Source organism: Tenrec ecaudatus, chromosome 1 (assembly GCF_050624435.1).
Source record: "Tenrec ecaudatus isolate mTenEca1 chromosome 1, mTenEca1.hap1, whole genome shotgun sequence".
NCBI lineage: Eukaryota > Metazoa > Chordata > Mammalia > Afrosoricida > Tenrecidae > Tenrec > Tenrec ecaudatus.
Genome location: NC_134530.1, coordinates 199,792,421 through 199,816,167, shown reverse-complemented (window position 1 = coordinate 199,816,167; position 23,747 = coordinate 199,792,421). Strand labels below are relative to the sequence as shown.

General features: G+C 40.3%; 1 protein-coding gene across 1 annotated transcript in view; it reads right to left on the bottom strand.

Moving 5' to 3' along the window:
- Positions 1-2,152: 2,152 nt before the first annotated feature.
- The window catches only part of SWT1 (SWT1 RNA endoribonuclease homolog), a 112,852-nt gene continuing 91,257 nt past the window's right edge, over positions 2,153-23,747 (bottom strand). Inside the window, exons 18-20 of the mRNA XM_075528386.1 lie at positions 15,298-15,364; positions 12,049-12,113; positions 2,153-3,175 (exon numbers count right to left, since the gene is read on the bottom strand). Coding sequence (XP_075384501.1) covers positions 3,049-3,175; positions 12,049-12,113; positions 15,298-15,364 — 259 coding nt within the window. The 3' untranslated portion in view covers positions 2,153-3,048. The remainder of the gene's footprint in view (positions 3,176-12,048; positions 12,114-15,297; positions 15,365-23,747) is intronic.

Below are 23,747 nucleotides of genomic sequence, written 5' to 3'. Positions count from 1 at the left end.
GGAAGACGACTTTTAAAAAATTTGAGCTAGGTCACACCAGTTTGCAAACCTGGATCAAAGCAAAACATTCCTGTCAAAATTAGAAGATTCCCTTCGCGCTTTAGTAAAACGAATGCTCCTAAACCTTCAGGAACCCAAATTCTCGAGCCGATCTCTCGGGCTCCTAGAGAAGAGTCTCATGTGGGCACGATCCAGAAAGGGTATTTAATAACCATGACCTTAATGAATAGATTTTCATGCAAAACCTGCTTGTGTCAAAAGTATGCTTCTGGGAGTCCGTTTCAAATGCATTCACCGGTTCTAACCATTTGGTGTGTACTTTGGTGTGTACTTTAGAGGTGTGCACTGCAATGGTTTTTATTGACAAAAATAGGTCACCAGCTGTGGGGGGGCGAAGGGGAAGGTTGGCCTGTAAATCCTATCCCAACTCAAAAGGATTGGAAGCACTACCTCAAGGGCAGCTGTATTTGGTTAATTCCTAGCAAATGCCCTCTTACGAGGTAAAAACCCTCTGGCCCCCGTCGTCGGGAAGCTGGAATAGAAACATGACCGGCTGCTGTTGACCAAACGTGAAAGACCTGTGTACTTAATGCAACCTTAAGATGATCAAGGACATCTTCAGATTTGTGTCCCCTTGACTCGTGTGTGGCAAGTGTAGGCTCACCGTGTAGTGAAAATGTACCTACCTGTTAAGTTAGGGCAAGCGCGTGTAAAAGTTGGAAAAGGTTTGTGTGAATTGGTGCCAAATACCGCACTACGGATCACTGCTGGAACAAGCCCTCAGGGTGCTTTTCGTGGGGTCAACTGTGGCTCTTTCCATTAATCCCTGGTTCAGAGCATGTTTATGACAGCTTTTGCCCCAAATAGCTATATATAAAGAATGAAGATTTTAAAACCTTAAGTTCCTCACCGAAGGATTTGATCATTTTCCCTTCTAAGCAATGATTTTGCCAACTGAAGTTTATGCTCCTTAGGAAAACGTCGGTCCAGTGGGAGAAGCTAGACAAGGGAGTCAGAGGCAAAGGAATCCTCCACCCTATGACGATGAGAACAAACCGGATTTAAAAATTAAGGTCAGAAAAGATGGCACGAGGAAGAGTATTAAAAGACATGGAAAACAGCAAAATGCAGTTTTCAAAAGCAAGCACAGGAAGAGGGAAACAAACATCGGACATGGCAAGTGAACAGGACAAAGAGTAGAACAGCTAAGACCACTTTTCTCACCCTGGGGTCGAACGACCCTTTCACAGGGGCAGGTCACCCGATTGATAGCAACAAAAGGACAGTTAGGAAGTAGCAATGAAAATAATTTTATGGTTCGGGAGGGGGAGGTCACCACAACATGAGGAACTGTATTAAAGGGTCGCAAAATTAGGAAGGTTGAGAACCACTAATCTTAAGAAAATGTTTTTGAACGTTCTCTTTAAAATGAAAAACATGTTGGCGCTGTTATGCGTTGGCTGCTTAACCACAGGCTGGCAGTTCAAGTCTAACAGCTAGCTCGCTGCTCTGTGGGAAGAGGCAGGTCATCTGCCCCTGTACACATCTCATCCCAGAAAGCCCATGCAGGCTCGCTGTGAAACAGCGGCTCAGGTATTCAGGTATGCATAACTAAGAATGGCTGAAATAAAATACACAAAGCTAGACACACTAAGTTAAAATGAAACCCATGTGCTTATGTGAGCACGCGAAAAAACCCAGCTGACAGAACTGAAAAAACAAACGCGCATAAAGTAAGGGTTGGGGTATGGGAAGGAGGTGACAAAGCAGAGCACAGAGGGAAACACAACAAACCCAACAGCCGAAGCCGCTGAGGGATGCGGGTTCTCTGGGGGTGGTAGTGGGTGCTTTGGTGGCTCCTCGGGGAAGCAGCCACAGGCAGAGAGCAAGCAGGGCTCCTCTCCCAGCTGTGTCTTTCACTCAGAAGCTCCTCTCCTTGGATTTGAGTCCACGTGTGGAGGTGGCAGCCGTGGCTCCCTAACTTGTCCAGCATAGAGTTCAGTGAGCATTCTAACCACAGGTACACATTTACTAGAAAGGGCCACGTTTATATTCTTACTTTGTTCACTTCAAAAGCACAATTTGAAATTTAAATGAAAAAAAAAGCTTATTGAAAATAAGTTATTTATTACTTTTTAAAAAATATATAAATGAACGAATGTTTACAAGAGAATGCCAACTTGGATTTAATCTAAATTGTTAACAAAAACATAATATTACTAAACACCAGTTGGGTTTCATCTAATGTATTAACAAAAGTATAATATTCTAATGGCTTCTACTGTAACTCAGTAAGTCAATCAAGCACTTGGTTTTAATCAGGAGCAAACAGACATCAGTCACTACTGCCTAATCCCACGAATACATGTGGCTTCACATTTTAAAGGGAACCTCGACCTTGGGGGTCTTAAACCCTATCTCCCAGTTAGAAATGCCCTGAATAATGACAGGTCCAGAGACAGGGAAGGTGTAACAAACTACAGGAGAAATCAAGTCTACTTGGTGGTGGAGGTGGGGTGGGGCACACAGTTTCTACCAGGTTATATGGAAAACAATTTGCCTCCCCCACCCCACCAAAAACAAACAAACAAACCAGCTCACGGTTAAGATTCTAGTTGTGGAACATGGCAAATATAGTCATGTCCTAATCCCTTGAGTTTGGGGCTCGCTCGAGCTGAGAGAGATGCTAACACTGGCCCGGGTCGTCTTCAGATGCACGGCTGGCTTCCGCCCCGAGTCCTTGAGAAAGCTGGCTCTGCTTGCCCCTTCAAGGACGCCAGCTCGACACAGAGAATAGAGGGCGAGAGGGATTGTCAATTCCGAGGCGTTTGATCTACAACTGATCCCACAATTAATGTAGGTGGCTTTTTTGTTTTCTCCTATTCTTCCTCCCCCCCCTCCACTCCCCCCCTGCAAAAAAAGAAAACCTCAAGGAGGCTATCACATTTTTGTACCAAAGATACATTTTTGGTCACCATTCACTTGGATTTGGCTAATGTGTTCTTTTTGGAGACAAATTCAGTTCCTTTACGATGAACATGTAAGGGCCTACAGTTGAGCAGATCTCTCTTCACACCATCCCTGGTTTTGGGCCTTCATGAAGACAGATGCATGGCACTGCTGCATGGTGTATTCCAGCTCGACCAGCTGGCGGCATCCAATGGTCAATTTTTCTCTGTGGTTAAAAAAGAAAAGTCAAATAATTGTAAGAGGGTTGATCAAATAAATCTTAAAACAAGAGAGTAACTGATTTTAAATGCATCATTTGATATGTGAGGAATAAAAATACCAACAAGAATAGTTTCTTCACAGATAAACCAACATGGGAGGGAAAGCACTTACTTGCATAGATCTGTGTCGAGGATCTCAGTGTCAGTTTTAGAATTCAGGAATAAAGGAATCCCTTGGCAGACCTGATGCTGACCAGCAAAACTTAAAAATAGACCTTGGCATGGTGCGCTGGGTTGGACCATTTCCGTTTACTCTCGGAGGGTTCTCCCAGGAGGAGATGGGCTGATGTTAAGATGCTCTTATAGATAGTGTCTTTATCTGACTTTGGGAGTTAAAGAAGAGGTGTGACTCAAGAGATATGAAGAAAAGATGCTTCCTGACAGGAACATATATTCAAGAAGGAATGAGAAGTCGACAGAACTTCACTCAGTGCATTAAAAAGGTTACTGGCTGAACTGCAAATTATAAAGGAGCCCACACTTACTGGTTGGATGGAGGCATAGAAACCCAAAGACCTTGGCCCCTGCTATTCAGATCTGGATCTGAATTCGTCTTCACGTTAGAATAAGCGACCATTTGAGTTCAGGAAGGTAGTGTATACCACAGGCCAAGGCTGAGAGTTAGGAAAGAGGGAGGAATGGAAATAGAAAATGGCAAAAATGGAATAAAAGGGGATTGCAACAGGTAGGTTGAATTAGAACATGTTGATATGTATAAATGTAATTAATGGGGTGCATGAATACAAAACTATGATCTAAATATAAACATTTACCTAATTATAATTATAAAAATATAAACCTTTACCTAATTACCAAGCTATAAAAAGGTAGGGCGGTGAGCTGGGCTAAGTTAACATTCATTGATAACCACAAACCAGGAGTAGAGGAGGGAGCAATGTCTAAGTATGCTAATCCTGCTTCACAATCCAACCTATGGCAAAGTCTTATCAGGCCTTCCTATAGCGAACATGCGGCCTGAACTGTACGAGAAAATACCCACGTTTTCAAGGATTTCATTTTACTTGGGTTTGCAATCAATGCTCACAGAAGCAGCCCTCAGGAAATCAAATGACATTACCTTGGGCAAGCCTACTGCAGCAAACTTCCTTCAAATGTTAATGAGCAAAGATGCCAGTCTGAGTGCAAAGGTGCACCCGCCATGCCACGGTATTTACTCTCCCTCACCTGCCAGGAGCAGAGAAGAAAGGCTGCCTAGGGCTTGGGAAGAACTGCCTAGGTGCACCACACAAGCAAGGGCAGCGAGACTGCATCTCCCACCAGTCCCCAGGAAAGGGCATCAGGCTTGGTCAACTAGAAGGTTAGGGGAAAAGACAATGACCCTCTCTCTACAAAACAGACTGACACAGGTGCAGGACCAGAAGTGTGACATCCCACTGTCTGGAGGCTCACTATGCAGGCAAACTAATTGGGCAGCACCTAACAACAACAATAGCAAGTCCCCTGTTGAACGCAGGACAGCCAGAGTATTGGAATGGGGCCAGCTGCCCAGCTCTGCCTGCCAGTCTTGCACTTGGGCTCAGGCCACTTGCTGACAGGCACTCATAACTTCTACATTTCTTAGTATTCTAATTGCTGGGAAGTTCTTCCTTTATCTGGGGCCTGTTATAACCGTCTACCTGACTCTACCATCGGCTTGAATGAACATACATGCACTCTCTAGCCTTGACCCATCTGATAAAAGTCTTTTTATATCTCTCATCGTGCTCCTCTTTCTGGTGAGGTTTTTGCAAAATGATAGCCACTTGTTCATTCAAAAATAAGTTATGTGCTATTTATACCCTCACGTGAAAGTTATAAATCACACTCCCTAGGCAATCAATTAACCTATCGTGAGAACTGATGATTTCATAGTTACCCGAGAAGGATATCCTGTTGGTAGAGGGGCAGCGAGAGGGGAAGGCCCTCAGGGAGATGGACGGACACCGGGCTGCAAACACGGGCTCACGCAGAGCAACAAGTGTGAGGACGGGGCGGAGGACAGGCGGGGGCGTGCCGTTTGGCACAGGGTTGCTGTGGGTCAGCCGACCTGACGGCACCTCCAGTCCAGGGCAGAACTGGCCGTCCTCAACACAGAAGGAAAACTAATGAAGTGACAGACAGCTGTCTGGTGCACTGCAAACCCAGCGAGTGTCCATGACCACGGGCAAGGACACCATGCAACTTCCTGTCCTGCTGCTCGGCCGGCCTCTGCATGCACAGCCCTGCTGGGCCGTCAAAGGACTGAATGGGACAAGCTCAACGTCATGGATACTTCCAGCACATTTTAAAGTTAGAGTTCTTTAAATAGAAGGTGGTTTCCCTTTTATTGTTTCACTTATGGGTTAGGGTATAGTTAGAAAGCTGCTTATTTTCTGATTCAGCAATTTACATACAGAGAGTTGAACAACATTGATTGTGGCAACATTCTCCCTATTTTCACTTGGGGCTCACCTGGCCCTCTCTCTACCTTCCTAACTCTAAGCAAGTGCTGTCCTCGGGGTCCTAGGTGGGTTCTGAGGAGCACGTTCCTCTTGGGGTTATTGGTCACTTCCTAAGCCTGACTTGTACGTGGGTGAAAGAAGATACCCAGGAGTAGCCTCGGCTTTAAGTTCAAAGGTATCTAAGGGCCACAATCTCCTTCAGGCCAATGAATCTGGTCATTTTTTATCAATCTGGATTTTGTTGTAAATTTTAGAACTCAATCTGGCACCTGCGACTGTGCCTCCTGGTCAGAGAGGTTAGTGGTGATGGCTGAGCACTGTCTGGTTCTTCTGGAGGCTGTGGTTCATTGTCCTTTATTCTAATTGTTTCCTTAAGTCCTTGGTTTTCTTCGCTCCTCTGTGCCCCCAAATGGAAAGAGACCAAGAGGTTGCATGCTTTGAAGATCTCAGTCACTCCTCATCAAAGTAGAACATTTGCCTTTGTGGCCTGTGCTCTGCTAGTTGGCCTAGATGTCCCCAAGTCCATGGCCCCTAGACTTGAAGCCTAGTTACTCATTCTTGGGAGTAGTTTGGCTATGGCTGAGAGGCTTTTATGACTATGGACCCCACTCACTCTCTTATATTTATGGGTACATCTGCAGCTTGTCCAAATATACAGGGAGACTTCAAAAAGTTGATGGGAAATTTACTAGTTTTGAATTCCATTTTTTCAATTACTCTTTGAAGCCCCCTTTTGTGTAGGATCATTTGCTGCCAATTCCAAGTATATGCATGAGTGTGCTCCCATCTGCCCTCCTCTTTCTGGCTAGCTTACTTCACTGCCTGGGGAGCCACGTGTACACTGTCTGCTGTGACAGCTATTGGAGGGCTGTCTGCGTGGTTCCTCCATGTCCGTGTCCTCCTTCCCTTGCCTGGGCTCTCCTGTGCGGCCTCCCCCATGCTGTGTCTTCTTGCCCTTTACCAAAGTAATCAAGTGTCTACTACCCAGTTAATGGTTTTCTCTCTCACCCCCTCCAATCTCTGGCAACCGCCAGGATGGTTTCTTTCTGTACGTAAACATTTTCTTGAATATGCAGAATATTGGTTTGACAGAGTATTTGTCTTTTCATGACTGACCAATTTAACTCAGTTCAATGCTCTGACTCTAAGGAAACTTGACATCTATAAAAGAATGTGAGCCTGTCACGACTGCTGGAATAGGGGGATTTGCTGCTCCTTTTTTTTTAGTGTCCTGACGTGTAAAACACCTGGTCTGTGGCCCTTCTTGTCTTTCCAAACTCACTGCTATTCGCCATGAGGGGCAGCACAGCCTGAACAGCGAGAGTGGCATCAACAAGGGCCTTCCCCTGAACTACACTCAACAACGGGGCCAGGGCAGCATGGCTCGAAACTGTGTCTGTGAAGTCTATATGCTGTTATTTTAGGTTTTACGTGTCTGGTTTGGTATATTTTTGGTGTGAGAATGTTAAAAAAAATTCTCCACCCAAATTAATAGTAATTGTATCTTCCCTTTATACTGCTCTGACTTAATTTTTTTTCATAAGAATGCTCTACTTTTTGGACAGTGAGATAATTTGAAGATGCAGACTTTTAAAAAAAGAATAAATGGCCATTTAAGGAGCATATAATGGTCTCTCCACATTCAGAACTACGATTCAAATATTCTGGGAAACCATTATTCCAAAGGGTCAATGCAAACCAAGCAAACCCCACTATCCATGACAATGAGAGAAGAACTAGATAGTGCCTGGCTGCCACAATCAACTGCTCCAAAAGGGAGCACTACAGTAAGTCCTTGATAGGGTGTGAGAAAAATGTAGAACTGAAAAAAAAAAAAACCAACCCCAAAACAAAAAACAGTCTTCTTGGTGGAATAAAGATGGGTAGAAGCCCTAAGACTATGATCCTTAGACACTCCCCTTCAAGCCCAGAACTCAACACTCAGCCATACAGTAAACATACTGACATGGCATATAGTAACACCAGCAAGGTCTGAACTCTTTTGCAAAATCAACCAATATAAGATCATGCATCCACATGCAATGATACAAAATGCAGGAAGATCACAGCCAGTGGGTGAACCGTCTTTGTGATCCAGTGATGGTGGAAGCATCACAGGGCTGTGGCAGCTTTCAACACAGCTCGCCCACAAGAAGGTGAAGACAGAGACAAGGGAGGTTGCCAGGACGAGTACCATCAGGCTGTGACCTGACTGACAGGCCAGACTCCACCCCTACACTTCTGTACCTTCAAGTTGATATGAAATTAGTGTAACTACCACAGATTGTTGATCTTTAAAGTCATGTTTTGAGTGATGTTTACACAACTGTGTCTATGAAGTTAAAATTTTAATTGGTGGATTTTATTGTAAATAAACTACTGCTGGTGCTTAGGTTAAAAAAAAATCAAAAGTACAGCAGGATACACCTGAGAAAGGCAGGAAGGGCTGTGGCAGAGGGCGGAGAGGAAACAGGAAGGACAGGGAGAAGGGAAGAATGCTGTCACATTGTGAGACGGCAATGGGTGCCACAAAACAAGGTAGTATGAATTATTAAAGGGAAAACCAATTTTCTCTCCACTCATAATAAAAAGCTATAAAACAAATAGGTATTCCTTTTATCTCAAGGCTGACAGCAGCATTAAAGGATTATCTGTAAAACAACGAAACGTGACGGGTGGTCAACATGAAATCTAAGTAACACAACACGTCAAAGAAAAGCTGAGGGCGCCAGAAAGCTGAACACAAGGAAGTTACTAGAAACGGTTCTTAAAATGGACCTAGAGGTTTCTCCTTCAACTCAATTCTATGAATAATTATTATTATTGAATTAGGTGAAGGTTTATAGAGGAGTACAGTCAGTCTGACATTCAACAATTCATATACACTTTGCTTTAACTCCTCCGCTGCAATGTCCTCAATCTATCATCACATCCCTACTTCTGCCCTGTGCGTTCTGTTCTCATCACCCCTCCTCCTTTCTTAAACTGAGCGCTGTCCTCAGGAAAATGCTTCCCTTCTGATTTTAAATGGCAGATTAGACCAACACAGTTAGTTCCTGACCTCAAGCGTGACTGAGAGACACACTCTTGTGCGTCCCACTAGTTTTTATCCAACCAGTAAGCCTGGTCTCTTGTATGATTTTAAATTCTGTTCCACATGTATCTCCTACTTTATTCAGAACCTTCTAATACAATCATTTTCATTTTAAGAAACGCTTTTTGATAAATAATACTATTTAATCTCATGACATTTCAGAAAAAAAATGCCAATAGATGAACTCAACATACTACATAAAGAAGCCATACACCAAGATCAAATAATTCCATTTACTGTATGTATTCAAGAATGAGGTGACCCGAATATCAGCCGAGGCACCTAATTTTACCACAAAAGCTACCTAAAAAAATGTGCTGATAAACTTGGCTTACACACAAGTATATATGGTAGTGAAATGTACACAGCAGGTAAATTCATAAGAACAGAAAGCAGGATGCCAGGAGTTCAGAGTAAAGAAGGATGGGGAAGGGCTACTAATGGATACAGGCTTTCCTTTTAGATGATGAGAAAATTTTAGAATAAGATAAGAGGTGGTGATAATACCATACATTGAACATACTGAATACCACTGAATTTAATAATAGGTAATTTTATGTGAATCTTACCTCAATGTTGAAAAGTACTAAATTTACTTCATACAATTATCTAGCTACCACAAATTAACGAGGTCAAATTTATGGCACATTACATAGCATTACAATGTGTAAATTGGGTTTTTGGTCCCCCGCCCTACCAAGGCTTTTTTGGTGAGTTGTGTTATTACATTAACACAGTGGCTCTCAGGCTCTAGTGGGCTGTGACACTTTGTTGAAACACAGATTGTGGGGTTTCTAACTCAGTACATTGCTTGTGCTTGTTGGCTTCAAATGTTCGCAATAAACTATATTTTAATCTGAGTCATTCTCAATCTAGTGGTTTGATAGCATGAAAGTAATTTATCTGGCTAGAGTTTTATCAATAGAAGCACCTTGGTAGTTAACGTTCTAACTAGTTGCTCACAAAATTTTACAGCCACATAAGCAAATTTGCAAGGTAAACACAGCAAAAGTTAGGAAAGATGACAAGGAGAAATCTGTCAGTCAGCAAAGTGCCACTATGATTGCTGAATAATTAATACTGATAATGCTGATTAATGTCGCTATATATTGTTAGTTTCCACAAAAGAGAACCATTTCAACTACTTTGACTGATCATACATGATTAATATTTTTAGAAACATATCATCAGTCTCCAAATAATTCTAAATGAAGCAACACTTTCTGAAATTAATATTATTAAATAGAGTGCAATAGTGGGTTCTTTTTATCGCTCTTTTACTGCACTCTTCTGATGCATCAGTTACTCTTCCCTTGGTTTCCCAGGAAACGGACAATGTAAGAAAAAATATATATTTTGGTCTTTTTTTAAGCTTTATCTTTTTAAATAGCACAAAAATTACTGTCTTAAAAAAAACGTTTTAATAGGGGCGCATTAAACTCTTATCACAACCCATACATACATCAATTGTGTAATACACATCTGTTCATTACCCTCATCATTTTCAAAGCACTTGCTCTCCACTTAAGCCCTTTGCATCGGGTCCTCTTTTTTTTCCCATCCCTCCCCTCATGAGCCCTTGATGATTTATAAATTATTATTTTGCCATATCTCGCACTGTCCGACATCTCCCTTCACCCCCTTTTCTGTTGTTTGTCCCCCAGGGAGGAGGTCACATGTAGATCCTTGTAATCGGTTCTCTCTTTCCAACCCACTCACCCTCTACCCTCCCAGTATCGCCCCTCACACCCCTGGTCCTGGAGGTATCATCCGCCCTGGATTTCCTGTGCCTCCAGCTCCTATCTGCAGCAGCGTACATGCTCTGCTCTATCCAGACTTGCAAAGTAAAATTTGGATCATGATAGGGGATGGGTGGGTGGAGGAAGAATTTAGGAACTAGAGGAAAGCTGTATTCTTCATCAGTGCTACATCGTACCCTGACTGACTCATATCCTCCCCTAGACCCCTCTACAAACGGCTCTCCAGTGGCAGACAAATGGGCTTTGGGTCTCCACTATGCACTTCCCCCTTCATTCACTATGGTTAAGATATTTTGTTCTGATGATGCCTTATACCTGATACCTTCAACATCTCGTGATCGCACAGGCTGGTGTGCTTCTTCCACGTGGGCTTTGTTGCTTCTGAGCTAGATGGCCACTTGTTTACCTTCAAGCCTTTAAGACCCCAGACACTCTCTCTTTTGATAGCCGGACACCATCAGCTTTCTTCGCCACATTTGCTTATGCACCTGTTTGTCCTCAGCGATCCTATCATGGAGGTGTGCACCCAATGATATGATTTTTTGTTCTTTGATGCCTGATAACTGATCCCTTCGGAACCACGTGATCACACAGGCTGGTGTGCATCTTGCTTCTGAACTAGATGGCCACTTGTTTATCTTAAAGCCTTTAAGACCCCAGATGCTGTATCTTTTGATAGCCGGGCACCATCAGCTAAAACTTACTGTCTTTTGTTGAAATAAAAATGTTAAAAAATTCCAGGCATATATCTTTAAAAGAAGTAAACCTGAAATATGACCACAGTTATATAGCACAGGAGAGTTGGCAAGTCTATCTCAGTATCAGATAAAGTTAACTTTAAAGCAAAAAGTATTACTAGAGAAAACGATAAAATGTTCAATTTACCAAAGGGGGAAAAAACCTATACAGATTAGTTATCAAAAGAAATATAGAAATATAGAGAAGCAGAAAGTCTCATCTTTCTCCCACCGACTGCCTGGTGGTTTCAAACTGCTGACCTTGTGGTTAGCAGACCAATGCATAACACACTATGCCACCAGGGCTCCTAATGGATACAGTAAGTAAAGTAGATTTTAAAAGTCATCACGAATACAGATGACTTCAACTATAAATTTGATTTGATACATATGAAATCTCTGCACACAACTGGAAAATACACATTCATCGATTATTGGCTATAAAACTGATACAAACAAATTAAGACTTGGTTATATATATATATACACACACACACATTTATACCTCAAAGCAAGTTCAATTATGTTTAAAAAGAACATGAAAGGGAAACAAAAATCTCATACATTTTTAGAAAATGTAAATAATCATGTATTTTTAAAAATCATGTATTAAAGAAATAAAAATATAAATAAGATTCTATTGAGAATTGAATGATAAAAATGTCTTACTATAGTGTATAGCTAAATAAGCACATATATTTAAAATAGAAAAGAAATCAAATAAAAAACTACATCAGCAGCTAATCCAATATTTATTACAATAGTTGCATATAAAGTAGGACTTACCGATATTCATTCTGTGAAACACAGTCATAAAGTTCTCGGGCAGTAAATATGACACTTTGATTTAACTGAAACAAACAAAATACAGTTATGTAAAACAATATTAAACCAAGAGTGGAGTGAGCACAGTTGTTACTGGGTACTTTGAAGCCAATTGTGAGGCAGAGACCTTCCTTCTGTGACAAAGCGGCACTGCTGGCTAGGACTGAACCCAGCAACGTATTGATTAGCAGCTACACACCTAATCGTGCACCACCAGCTCCCTATATCACCCTATGAAGGTATTTAAATTATACGTTATCCTGCCACATATAATTTCAAAGGGTTTTTGGTAGTTTCATTATCATCTCATAGATCGTGACTTAAGATGTTTTCAACCTAAGGTCATCAAATGTCAACACATGCAAGATGTTAAGTCAGAGAATGATGGGGACAGCTTGTCCTCAATCAACTGTTTAAGTATGCTATAAAAATAAAATAACTCATTAGATCTTAAAAATTAAAATAAAATTTATTTCCTAAAACATAGTTTAAAAAATCACTATCAAATTAATAAATTCTTAAGTATACTGCATGAGCATACATGTCATAAATTTGAAAATATAAAAATAATCTAGTGTATTTTTAGTTTTAAAGCAATCATCTACATACATGGATCTGTTTATCTCAGAAACTTGGATAGAAACATGATTGTCTCCAGGAAAGAGTAGATAACTTGTTTCCTTTATTACTAATAAAGGGAAAGTACAGTACAAATTCATGACACATCATAGGCTCTACACCAAAAGATCTTGTTTCATCATATTCATTCATTTTGATTATGCCATTTCAAATTTTTCATTCTGACTCACAGGGAGCCTACAGGACCTGGTACAGCTGTCCTGTAAGGTTCTCAAGACTGTGCTTTATGGGAGCAGGCTGCCACAGGTTGGTCCTGTGGTGAGGCTGCTGGGCCTGAACTTCTGAGCGTTCAGTTAGCAGTGCACTTAGTGAGCCTAGGAGGACATTCTACATCCTCCTGCCACATGCCATCTCTATGCTTTAGTGCACAATTTTAGCACCTAAACAGCCAAAAGATGACTTCGTTAGTAAACAGTTAGAGTTGTGATTATATAGTTCTACTATTTACAATGAGTACTGAATATCAGAAATGTTTCCATTAACCTATTTTTCCATTCTTGAAAATTCAACAATAGAATATTTAGGTTGCATATAAAAATAACTGAAGTTCTCAGATTATCTTACCACTTTCATGACATGAAACAATTAACTCAAATTACTAAAAGGTGTAGAAGGAAAATTCTGCAAAAAGAAATGATTTTAAAACCTGGGAAATGGACACACATATTGTCATAAATGGTAAGTTTGCTAGTTTCTCCTAATAGCGTGAAGCATCAAACCCAAACAGACACATGTCCTAGATTTTCCAGGATGTGACTTTAAAATTGTCGTATTGTTTCCACAAATATACTTTTATTATTAGACATAATGTTCAGTTTCATTCAGAAAGTATGTTGAAATAAATATACCAATCATCTCAAAAAGGAAATCTTCTTATAAAGTGGCAAGGTTTATTTTGTAAGGCACACAGAAACACTATTCTATGCTCCGCATATTGAATTCTATTATAGTGAATTAATATTAATACAACTATGGGCAAACAGTTATGTTAACAGTAATTATATTAATTCACTATGAATACTAAGAATATTTTTTGCTTAAGAATGAGTAATATTTTCTGGTCATTTACTTTGGGTCGTGTAGTACGTGGAGTACTTTAAATACATTAATTCATTTAGTGTTTACAAATCACAGTCTTCATGATTCATCTATTTTTGGATCTCCCACATTAAGTCAACGAATGTTAAATAGTCTTTCTAAATCATATAGAGTTAACATAGTATCTGAACACAGGCAGTTTGACTTAAAATCAAACTTAATCACTACCTTCATAATGGAAAATTTCTTATATATAAAAGTTAATGAAGAGCTAACCAGGAATAAAAGTAGAGACAACAGAAAAGTAGGTGAGGGAGACGTCAGACAGTGTAAGATATGACAAAATAATTTATAAATTATAAAGGGCTCATGGGAAAGGGGGAGCGGGCTGGGAGGGGGAAAATGAGGAGCTGACACCAAGGGCTCAAGTGGAAAGTGAATGTTTTGAGCGGCTTACGTGGAGAGCAAATGTTTGGGAATGATGAGGGCAACAAAAGTATAAATGTGCTTGGCAGTGGATTTATGTATGGATTGTGATAAAGAATTGTATGAGCCCCCAATAAAATGATTTTTTAAAAAGAAAAGCAAAAAAACGAAACAAGTAGAGAAAATGTATTTAAAGAGCACTGATTTCATAATAAATGGTATACCTAAACATACCAAACTCCTCCATTTAATCAAACCCATTGCTTCAGACTCATAGCAACTCCACATTACAGAGTAGAATTGCTCCATAGGGTTTTCTGGTTACAAACTTTGTAAAAACCGATTGCTGATGTCATTCTTCCAATCCACCTCTGGGTTGGAACCACCAACTCTCAGGTTGATAGAGGTGGGCAAGTTTGCACTGCCCACAAATAGGAACTCATTTGTTCATTTGGAGCTTTGCAAAATAAACAATCAAAATAGGAGCATACAGAACACATAGGCAAATGGAAATCAAAAACCAATAGAAAACTTTCCTTAGTCTGTAGGGATGAAGAAAGCATACAGGCCAATTTTTAAATGCACTGGAGCCTCATGACAGCTCTAACTCCAGGGTCTATCTGCTGCCATACCCAAAGGAAACCAAACTCACTTCCCACATGCAAGCTGCTGTTATGGAGAAAACAGAATTACAGCTCTCCTTTCCAGCAGTCAAGGGTTCTCCAGCCGAGCTCCTTCTTCCTCCCCAGGGGCCACTTGGGCCTGAGGGCTGGGGGGAGGAGTAGGACATTTTCAGTTGTCACAGTGAGCAGGGAAGCTCCTGGTACTTAGTACTGGAGGACCAGGGAGGTTTAAACATCCTGCAGTGATCACACGGGAAGAAATGCCTGTCGGGATGCCACTGTCAAGACTGTCAATGACAAGCACTCCGCAGGCGAAACTGCCTTGCAATACAGCACTACTGCATGCTTTTCTTGGCAAACTTTATGGAATCAAAGAACTTTATTTAAGTAACATTTTATTACGTTTCAGAACTCCTACTGCTTATTTATATTAAAACGTGATTGTCTTAGAAATGAAGCAAACACTTAAAAATATTTCTCTTACCTCAGTCTTGATTAGAAAGTTATAGAGCATCTCAACATCTTGATGAGTACTGCTGGGGGCCAAAATCCTAAAAAATAAAATTTTAAAGTGCAGGAGAATAAATGATTTAAGAAAAAAAAACTGGACCTTAGACTTTTTCCCAAAAACATATCCATACTCTAAGAAATAACTTAATTCATTATCAGCTTATGTCTATGCTTACAACCCTTTTTTACTTTTTTTGTCAATTAAAGTTGCGAAACCACAATCGTAATTCAAAAGAGATCAACTTAATAAAATACTTTCTTATTTAAGTGATACTTATTCAGGGGCTTCAAAAAGTTTGTGGACAGGGGAACAATTAGGGAATTAAAATCAACACCGAGGAGGGCAGAGAGATACTGGGGGTGTTGGAGCAACAGCTATGTAGCTAAGAGATATTACGAAGAGGCAGAAGAAGGGTGAGCGTGACGGCGGGGCAGGAAGCCGGTGAAAGGAAAGGAAAGGTCTAGGAAGCAAAGCTACTGTTTATAGAGCTCTAAACATAGTGTACATATGCAAAATACATTAATTCATAAAAATAGAGGTATTCACATTTATGCATATTATTTATATGGCAATACACTGAGGTAATGGACGAACTTCGGGCCTCTGCTCAAGCCCTGCCTCGAGGCAAGAACACTTTGTTCTAACAACCTGGCCTTCTGTGATGCTCACTCTCCCAGCAGACCCCTAAAGACAAAACGGGTACACAAGCAATGTGGTGAAGAAAGCGAATGATGCCCACCTCTCAAAGATATAGTGTCTGGGGTCTTAAACAAGCGAAGCAACAAGCGCACATGGAAGAAGCACATCAGACTATGCAATCATACGTGTCTGGGATTGGGCAAGGGGCATGAGACCCAAAACAAGAAAACAACAACGAAAACACATATTATCTTGGCAGAGAACCAAAACCCATCTGTAGATAATTGGACATCTCTTCATAGAAGGGTCACAGGAAGGGATTAGTCAATGAGTGCAGTACAGTACCAAAGCAACACGCACTATTCCTCTGGTTCCTTGAGGCTTCCTCACCCCTCACTATCAAGACCCCAGTCCTGCTTTTCACTGCGGGCTAGGCTGGAGCATGCACACAGTTACAGATAAGAGCTCAGGACACACGGAATCCAGGTCAGATAAACCCCTAAGGGACCGAAATGGGAGTACCAATACCAGGAGGGTGGGGAGCAGGTAGAGAAGAGGGGAAGAAGGGGAAACCAAATGCAATGATTAACACATAACCATATCCCTCCTTCCCGACCCAAGGGGGTAAAAAAAAAAGAAACCATGGGGGAAGGGAGACAGCGGTTAGTGTAAGATGTGAAAATAATAATTTATACCTTATCAAGGCGTCATGGGGGGTGGGGGGGGGAGAAGAGGCACTGATACCAAGGGCTCATGTACAAAGAAAATGTTTACAAAATAATGATGGCAACATACGTACAAATATGCATATATTTGAAACAGTTGAAATATGGATTATTTTAAGCCTTTGAAGAGGTCCCAATAAAATGATCTTTAAAAAGGAAAAAGAGCTTGTGGAAAAGTGGAATTACATGATAATGAAAAGCTTCCCTGAACTTTCTGAAGCCCTCTCAGACATGATCCACTAATTACCATCCATCAACATTCTTCTATGTGAAATTATAAATCCCATTTTACAGTGCAAGGCCACAGGCTCCTCAAAGACAGACAGACACGTGATACACACTCACACTCATGGTCTTTTAAGCTGTGAATAATGTCTGAAGATTTCCCACAGAAATGTATAAAGGAATCCTGACAATAAAAGACTTCCTGACTAAATCCAAATACTATCTTACTCCATAAAAAAAAAATCAGTAATTTCACTCACTTCATGTTTTAAAGTTATTAGAAATGTGATTCACAAAAATATGATAAAAATAATGAAAAATAAAAGCAAAAAAGGAAGAATTTATAATTCTATTAGCATCCAAGTATTCATTTTAACCTTGAGTACTACTTCTTAATCCATTCAGGACTACAAAGATTGTTTTTCTTTTGAAAGAAGTAAAAAGTTTCTACAGTATAGTGGATATAAGCATTGCCTTTTCAAGTGAGTGTCACTAAATGACCCAGCTGGAGTTACTTAATTTCCATGTGATCTATATTTTGTCAGTTAAAAGAATATGTTAATAGTTGGGAGTTCAAGAACTAAATGAATTCACCTAAGAGAATCCTTATAATAATGAATGGCATCTAGCAAGTGCTATGTCATGTGCTGATTCTACTAGTAGCCACCACTGACATCATCATCTGATTGTTTCACACCACACAGTGATGACACCAAATCAAACTCACTTCCATCGAGTCAATGCGCCTTCAAGACACTCTATACCACAGAACAGGGTAGAACCGTTCCCTTTGTGTTTCTGAGACTGTAACCGGTTACAGGAGTAGAAAGCGCCATCTCTCTTCGGAGGAGCAGCTTTGTGGTTTCAAACTGCTCACCTTGCAGACTGCAGCCCAACAGGTAACCACTGCACCGCCAGGGCTCCTCAAGTGATGGCACGGGTAATGAGAAGCCAAGCTACCTTAGCTAAGTGTAAAATTCCAGGTGGCTGTGAATGCCACTATTTAGATCTTTAAGTGCTCACCAACTCTTGATGCCGTCAGGCTTTCAGTAGAGTTAACTGATTTCAGTAATTTTAATTAGATCTGGAGACAACCTTTTCTTATATTTGTGGGAGAGTTTTCGTTGTTTCATATTTCATATATTTTTATTTCTTCAAGTTTTGTATTAGGGGTGACCCTGAATCAAAAAACACAATTGAGTCCCATCATCACCACAATCATCTCTCACTGCAGAAATGGCTGTACGAGATAACTGATCAAATGAGGATTATTGCTTCTCATTTCAACCAGACTTGTTGACCTTGATCTAGATAGTCAGCGGTCTGCCAATAATGCTTGAGATATGTTACTTAACAGACCATGCCCGGTTATGGGGGAGGGGAAGCAAACTAGGCCATATGATGTATACTTCTCAATTTCATCCCCAGGACCAGCACAGAAGCACATGCACCCAGGCCTCCTGAGCACACAGGGCCAGGCACCCTTGAAAAACGCTGTGTGCTTCCTTGTCACAGGCTCTCCTCCTCCAGGAGTCAGCGTGCCTGTGTTGGTTCTTTCAGTTCCTTTGACCCTGGTTGCGTCATCCCTCAGAAATGAACAGTGAGTGCCAAACAGGTAGGAAGCCAATCCAGTCATGAGGTCATTCACTGACATAGATGTAGTTATTCTTGGGCTCGGGATGCATTTCCTTTGTGGTGTCAAAAATACCCTGCACTCACAAACCTTGGAACAGGTCCATAATTCCATCAGCTTTGGAGGTCTTAGCCAGACAGTCACCGACCACTCTAAACTCCAGCTTGACCCAGAGGAGCTGGTAGACGAGTAGGGGCAAAATCAAAAGAGGGTACACAAAGAACAAACCTCATGCTAGGTCCCTGAAAAGCAGTGCCAGACCGGGGTCCTCTCATTCACACCACTCAGGAATAGCTGCTGTCGTCTCTGAGGGCAAGGCTGAGAGGCTGGGTGGGGAATTATTGGATGACACTGTCCAGGCTACCAGGCCCAAAGGACAGGACTCCCTGGCTGCTTGGGGCTAGGAGCCACACAGTCCATAATACACTTGTGTAGCTTATCTATGGTGATTGCTTCTTGGCCTGACCTGCTTGATGGACACTATCAACCTCTTAGAGATAGCCGTGGCCACTCCAGCTACAAAATGTCCTTGGCGAAGGACACAGCAGCATCTGTCATGTTTAAAAAGGCAGCTGCAGTGGGCTGTGGCGAGGACAAGACAGGAGCCGGCTTTGAATCTATGGGTCTGGGCTGAGAGACAATGTATACATACATCTTCAAAATGCAGTGTGAAGTTTTTAAATGGGCATATATATTTTAGATTATTTTTTAAGTCTACATAAGAATATCCGCTCTATGGAAAATGTTTCTTCGTCTAACTTGTAATTTTTAAATATAAATAATATCCTAACAACAATAAAAACCCAAGGCCAGTACATTTGGCAGGTGGTAGTGGGAAGGGCAATAAATAATTTGCTTAAGTAAATGAAAACAAAGCTATCTAGATAAGCTCAATCAATCCTGAGAGAAGAAACAGGAAAAAACCAATTACTGTGTTCTAACTCTGGGACCTAGTGTAAATAAACTAATGATCTGCACCTATTCTTTCTGTGCGTGCCTGGAGGGAGGAGGAAATGTGGGGTAGAAAGGGGGGACTGATTACCAGAATCTACGCATAGCCTCCTTCCTCTCTGGGGGATGGACAGCAGAGAAGGGGGGGGAGGTGAGAAGTCAGATAGTGTAACATATGACAAAATAATAATAAATTATGAATTATGAAGGGTTCATGAGGTAGGGGAAGTGGGGAGGGAGGGAGAAAATGAGCAGCTGATATTAAGGGCTCAAGTAGAAGGCAAATGTTTTGAGAATGAAGATGGCAACAAATGTACATGTGCTTGACACAATGGATGGATGTATGGATTGTGGTAAGAATTGTACGAGCCCCCAATAAAATGATTTTAAAAAATAATCCAAACTGTATATGGTATGAGAGGTTAAGGAATTTAAATGAGATGTTAAGAACCCCATTAATTCCAACAGATCAAAAAATATGTATTTCATTGAAGGAAAAAAATTTTCCTCTCCTGAAACACTTTATAAAAGCTTGGTTTTAGGTAAATTAGTTGCTCATTTTAGTAACAATTCATTTCCAACTAAGAAAAATAGAAAATAATTAATATTATCCTGTCTTCCCAATTAGTGAAGAAATGCTAGTTTTTAAAAGCCTTATCTTGGTCTTCTGATTTTTAATCAAGAGTTATACAATGATTACTACAATTCACTTTAGAAATATTTTCACCAAAGAGGATTTCTCCTACCCACTTGCAATCATTTTCTGTCCCAGCCTCGACTCTAGGCAATATCTTATTATTCTCTGTCTACAAAGTTGCCTTACTCTAGACTAAGTTGCTTTCTTGGTCTTATCGGTCTCTTATCACAAACCAAAACAAACATCAACCACAAAAAAACCAAACCCATTCCAACTCATAGTGACCCTCCCTTACTCCACATCGTTTACCCACAAAGCAGCAGATGGGTTTGAACCATTAACATTTTGGTTGACAGGAGAGCTTAACGATTGTGCTGCCGAAGCATCAGAAGCACAATCCTAACTGTAAATAGTACAGTATCATACAGAGAGAAACACTGACAGGCATTACCTTTCAAGATACTGGTGGAGTTAGGAAAATTAACAAGCTACCTACTAAAGATGGCCAAATCCTAACACCAACCATGCCCAACACCAGCAAGGTGATTCTGACTCACAGTGACCTTGTGAAGGTTTGCAAGACTGTAAATCTTTGTGGGGAGGCGTTAAGGGGTAGCCAGCCTCATCTTTCTCCCAAAGAGAGGCCAGTAAGTTTCAATTGCGGACCCTGCAGTTAGCAAACCAATTTCCTAAACCACAGTGATATCCGGGATCTTCCTATATAACAAGTGTCCTTATTTTCACTTTCCGTCGGTCTTTGAGGCCTATTCTAAGCCAAGGAGCCCTGGGAGTGTGTGGTTACAACTGGGGCTGCTCACGGAAGTCGGCCGTTGGTAAAAACCGGCTGCTCTGAGGACACTCTCCTAGAGTTAGTCTCACCAACTCCCGGGGGCAGTTAACCCTGTCCTGCAGGTCACTGCGTAGGCATGGACTTGGTGGCAGTGAATGGGGGTTTGAATGATACGTGAAGCCTGGCTCCAAGGGACGTTGGGATGTATTGGTGAACAAAGAGGCAAAGATCTAGACTAGATTCAAGCACCACTGAAGGGCAGGCCCTATGGGAGGAAAGTCTTGATTTGACAGAGAGAGACTTTGAAGGAAGAACATTATCGGATTCTTGTCATCTGACACTCTCTTCCTCCCACTTTTACATTGCAACGCTAAAGCAAAATACGAAACACAGGATCTTATCATTCCTGTAAATCACTATTACAAATGTTAATATTTATTTAATAAGTATCACGGGATTATACTCTATTGCAGAAAGATAAAGAACTTTTATAATCAGAAAACTCTGTTATTTTTTACAACTAGGATAGAAAGGAGGGAAAATAAGGAGAGCTGATACCAAAGGTTCAAACAGAAAGAAAATGTTTTGAAAATGATGACAGTAACACATGTACAAATGTGTTTGATATAATTGATGTATGGATTGCTATAAGAGCTGTAGCAGCCCCAATAAATTGGTTTCTTTTCTTAAGAATATGTTTAAAAACACTTGACAAAAAATAAAACCTTTGGAAAGAAAAAAAGGCAGAAAATATTAAAAACAAGAACAAATTAAAAAACTAAGATAAACATTAGAAGATCATTGCCAACTTTTAATTTTAAATTCTGAAAAAGTATCTTGTGGTAACAGCCTAAATAGATTATAATTTTTATTAAATACACTTAATTTCAGGTTGAATTGCCATACATCCGATGAATTCTATGTTCAAGAGATTAGAATTAGGTCCGGTATAAAAGTTGCAAAATTTTACTTACTAGACTATGGCTTGTTGAAAATACATACAAATAAATAAAAGAGAGAGAAACATTTATGGCCTTTCGTACCCTGGTAACGCCCCACACAAACATTCTTTAGAGGTCAGGCTTCTCCAGGCTTTCTCATTATTTTCTCTTACACCAGTATGAGGACAAAAGACTCTTAGAATGCAAGTCCTTCACTAGAATGAAATCAGCCGCCTTCAGTGGCAACATTTTACAAGAATGAGGAATAAAAGAATTTGCCACTGGAAGCAAGCAAGCTTTTCAGAAAATAGCCACTTTAATTATAAATATATCTACATTTGTTCATCAACGGAAATGCGTAACAAAAAACAAGTATTTATCAAATGCATGTTACTTGCTCAAATGCATAATGAGTTATAGAAAATAAAACTCTATGTCATGATTCCCTATTTTCAAGTTAATAAATTTGACATTTTATTTTAGAGTTTGGGAATCACAAGTGCGGAATAAACATCTGAAATAAGGTTTAATGCATAGCTCACAAATTATTTAGCAACAAAATTTCTTACCAATGTGTTTCCTTTAAAGCAGCATCAACAATAAAACAAACGTTATAATGAACACTTACCAGAGTTTAACACTGCTTTTCATATATCATCTCCAATACTTTGAATAAGTCTGAATTTACTTACGTAACCTTGACCAAGTTAGTTAACTTTTCTATACTGTAGTTTTTCAAGTGAGAAATGAAGATAAAGTAGTAGCTATCTTTCAAGTTACAAGGCCTGGCACAGTACACGCTCACTAAATATCAGCTATTATGATAATCAGCTTTCAGATATAAAAACAATGGTTCAAAGAAACTTCTTCAGATTACACAGGGAGCTGTTGTCTGTATCAACTCTGTTTGATTTTGACAGCTGATGCTTTTTCCACTGATAATAGGGTAAATATCACCATCTTCTTGTCTCTACATGATTTTATAAAACAGAAGGAAGTGCTTTTAGAATAAAGTATTAATTTTATATATGCAGGAAAAAAACCTTTCAATTTGTCTTTTATCCAATGCTCTGGCAAGTAACTTTGTATATTTCACTAAATTTAATACTAGTCCTACCTTTCTTGAAGCCATAAAGCAAGGAAACACAATCAGTCTTCACTAGAAGTCTTGATTCTCAGTCACACAGGCATTCTGAGCTTCCTACGTCTCTATGCCAGTTTCCCACAGTTTTGTTTTATACAAACAGGCACGTGCACACACACAGGTACTTTGAAAGCTATGTATGTAAACTGTTTTACAAAACCAGATTATCACCTTCAAAGTACTGTCCATTACACTTAATACATTTGTCAAATCTGTTCTCTTAAATCAGCCATCACAAAAAACAAAGTTTGAGCGAAACGCTTGTACAGAAAATTTCAGTGAGGTCAGAGAGAATCTTTCCAGGTCACACCACTAGGTGCACTAACTCATAGCGAGATTCTTGACATTTACCTAGTGGGAAAAATGGGTACTATGCAAGCTCTGTCCAGAACTTTTTTCATTTTTTTATATATCAAACTCACTGCCATAATATTGACTCACAATGACCCCTCTGTGGGTTTCCCAAGACTGTTTATGTAATTAGAAAGTCCAGTCTTTCTCCCTTGGAGCTGTTGGTACTTTAGGACTGCTGACCATGTGGGTTGCAACCCAACCATGGCCATTATACGCTCTATATGAAATACAAGAACTCTTGATGGGCTTATTACACAAGTGATTATTTAAGCAAAAGAACTCAACAGAGTGCCTAGAACATGCCATACACTAAATAAATGTTAGGTTACTTACAATCAAGCTTCTTTTATTATTATTATTAAAAGTATAAAGCAACATAGAGAA